Here is a 1,408-nt window from a genome sequence, read left to right on the forward strand (position 1 = left end):
GAGCGGGGCCGGGGCCAGCCGGCCTGTCTCACGATGCAGCCCCCGACGTAGAGCCTGGACGGCGCCGAGGAGCGCGGAGCGGCGCGCAGCCCGCCCGCCTGAGACGGCCGTCCGGCCTCGCGCCCGCCTACTCCCTCCAGCCCGGACCCCCCTGAAATATGTTCAGGGGCGCTTGGATGTGGCCCGGGAAAGACGCCGCCGCGCTGAGTATCTGCTGCTGCTGCTGCTGCTGGGCTCCCAGGCCGAGCGACAAACCTTGCGCCGACTCTGAGCGGGCGCAGCGATGGCGACTGTCCCTGGCGTCCCTGCTCTTCTTCACCGTGCTGCTCGCTGACCATCTGTGGCTGTGCGCGGGGGCCCGGCCCCGGGCCAGGGAGCTGAGCAGCGCCATGCGGCCGCCCTGGGGTACCGGCCGTGAGCGGCAGCCGGTGCCTCCTCGGGCGGTGCTGCCACTGCCGCCGCCGTCGCCCGGCGAGCCCAGCGCGTCCCTGGGCTCCTGCGGCCCGCGATATAGCAACCTGACCAAAGCCGCCCCCGCCGCCGGCCCCGGGCAGGTCTGCGGCGGCGTCCCGGAGCCCACGGGGCTGGACGCAGCTTGCACCAAATTGGAATCTTTGCAGAGACTTTTCGAACCGACTACCCCGGCCCCCCCTCTGCGGCCCCCTGACTTTCTTTCCCTTGCCCGGGCCGAGTTCCCCTCCGCCAAAAAAAACTTGCTCAAAGGCCACTTTCGGAACTTCACTCTCTCCTTTTGCGACACCTACACGGTCTGGGACTTGCTGCTAGGCATGGACCGCCCCGACAGCCTGGACTGCAGTCTGGACGCCCTGCTGGGGGACCTGCTGGCCGTCGTGGCCAGCCCTGGCTCTGGGGCCTGGGAGGCATGTAGCAACTGTATCGAGGCATACCAGCGACTGGACCGACATGCTCAGGAAAAATATGACGAGTTCGACCTCGTGCTACATAAGTACTTGCAGGCGGAAGAGTACTCAATCCGGTCCTGCACGAAAGGCTGTAAGGTAAGAACTAGCGCCCACAGCCGTAAGGGCTGCCTGGGCATTGGCAGCAGAAGCAGTGTGACCCGGAGAAAACAGGTCTTCTCTACCCACTCCACCACCCCCACCATTCCCAGACACTGCAGCTGTCATCCTGGGCCCCTCCCTAGAGAAGGGGCCTCAGATTCAGGACAGGTAATCACCCGGCCAACTTCTATTAATTCGAGGTTTGGACATTTTAGGGCTGGGGTTTCCTGGAGCCCCGCCCCCGCCTAAGGAGAGAGGAGTCATGGGGGCCCCTGCAGGCAGAGGGTTGGAAGGAGGGATTGTGCTCCCCTAGCCACCATGCTCAGCCAGCCATACGTCTCTTTTCCTGGGCCAGAATCGGAAGTCCTGGGACTGGCTGGTGCGGG

General features: G+C 65.7%; 1 protein-coding gene across 1 annotated transcript in view; it reads left to right on the top strand.

The window, feature by feature from the left end:
* Nucleotides 1-1,408, top strand: part of Fam155b (family with sequence similarity 155, member B) — a gene marked incomplete in the record, with an annotated part of 27,579 nt that overhangs the window by 812 nt on the left and 25,359 nt on the right. Inside the window, 1 exon segment of the mRNA XM_005401597.2 lies at nucleotides 1-1,019. Within this exon segment, the coding sequence (XP_005401654.1) occupies nucleotides 159-1,019 (861 nt within the window).

This window comes from Chinchilla lanigera, unplaced genomic scaffold, assembly GCF_000276665.1.
Source record: "Chinchilla lanigera isolate Chin_1 unplaced genomic scaffold, ChiLan1.0 scaffold00074, whole genome shotgun sequence".
NCBI lineage: Eukaryota > Metazoa > Chordata > Mammalia > Rodentia > Chinchillidae > Chinchilla > Chinchilla lanigera.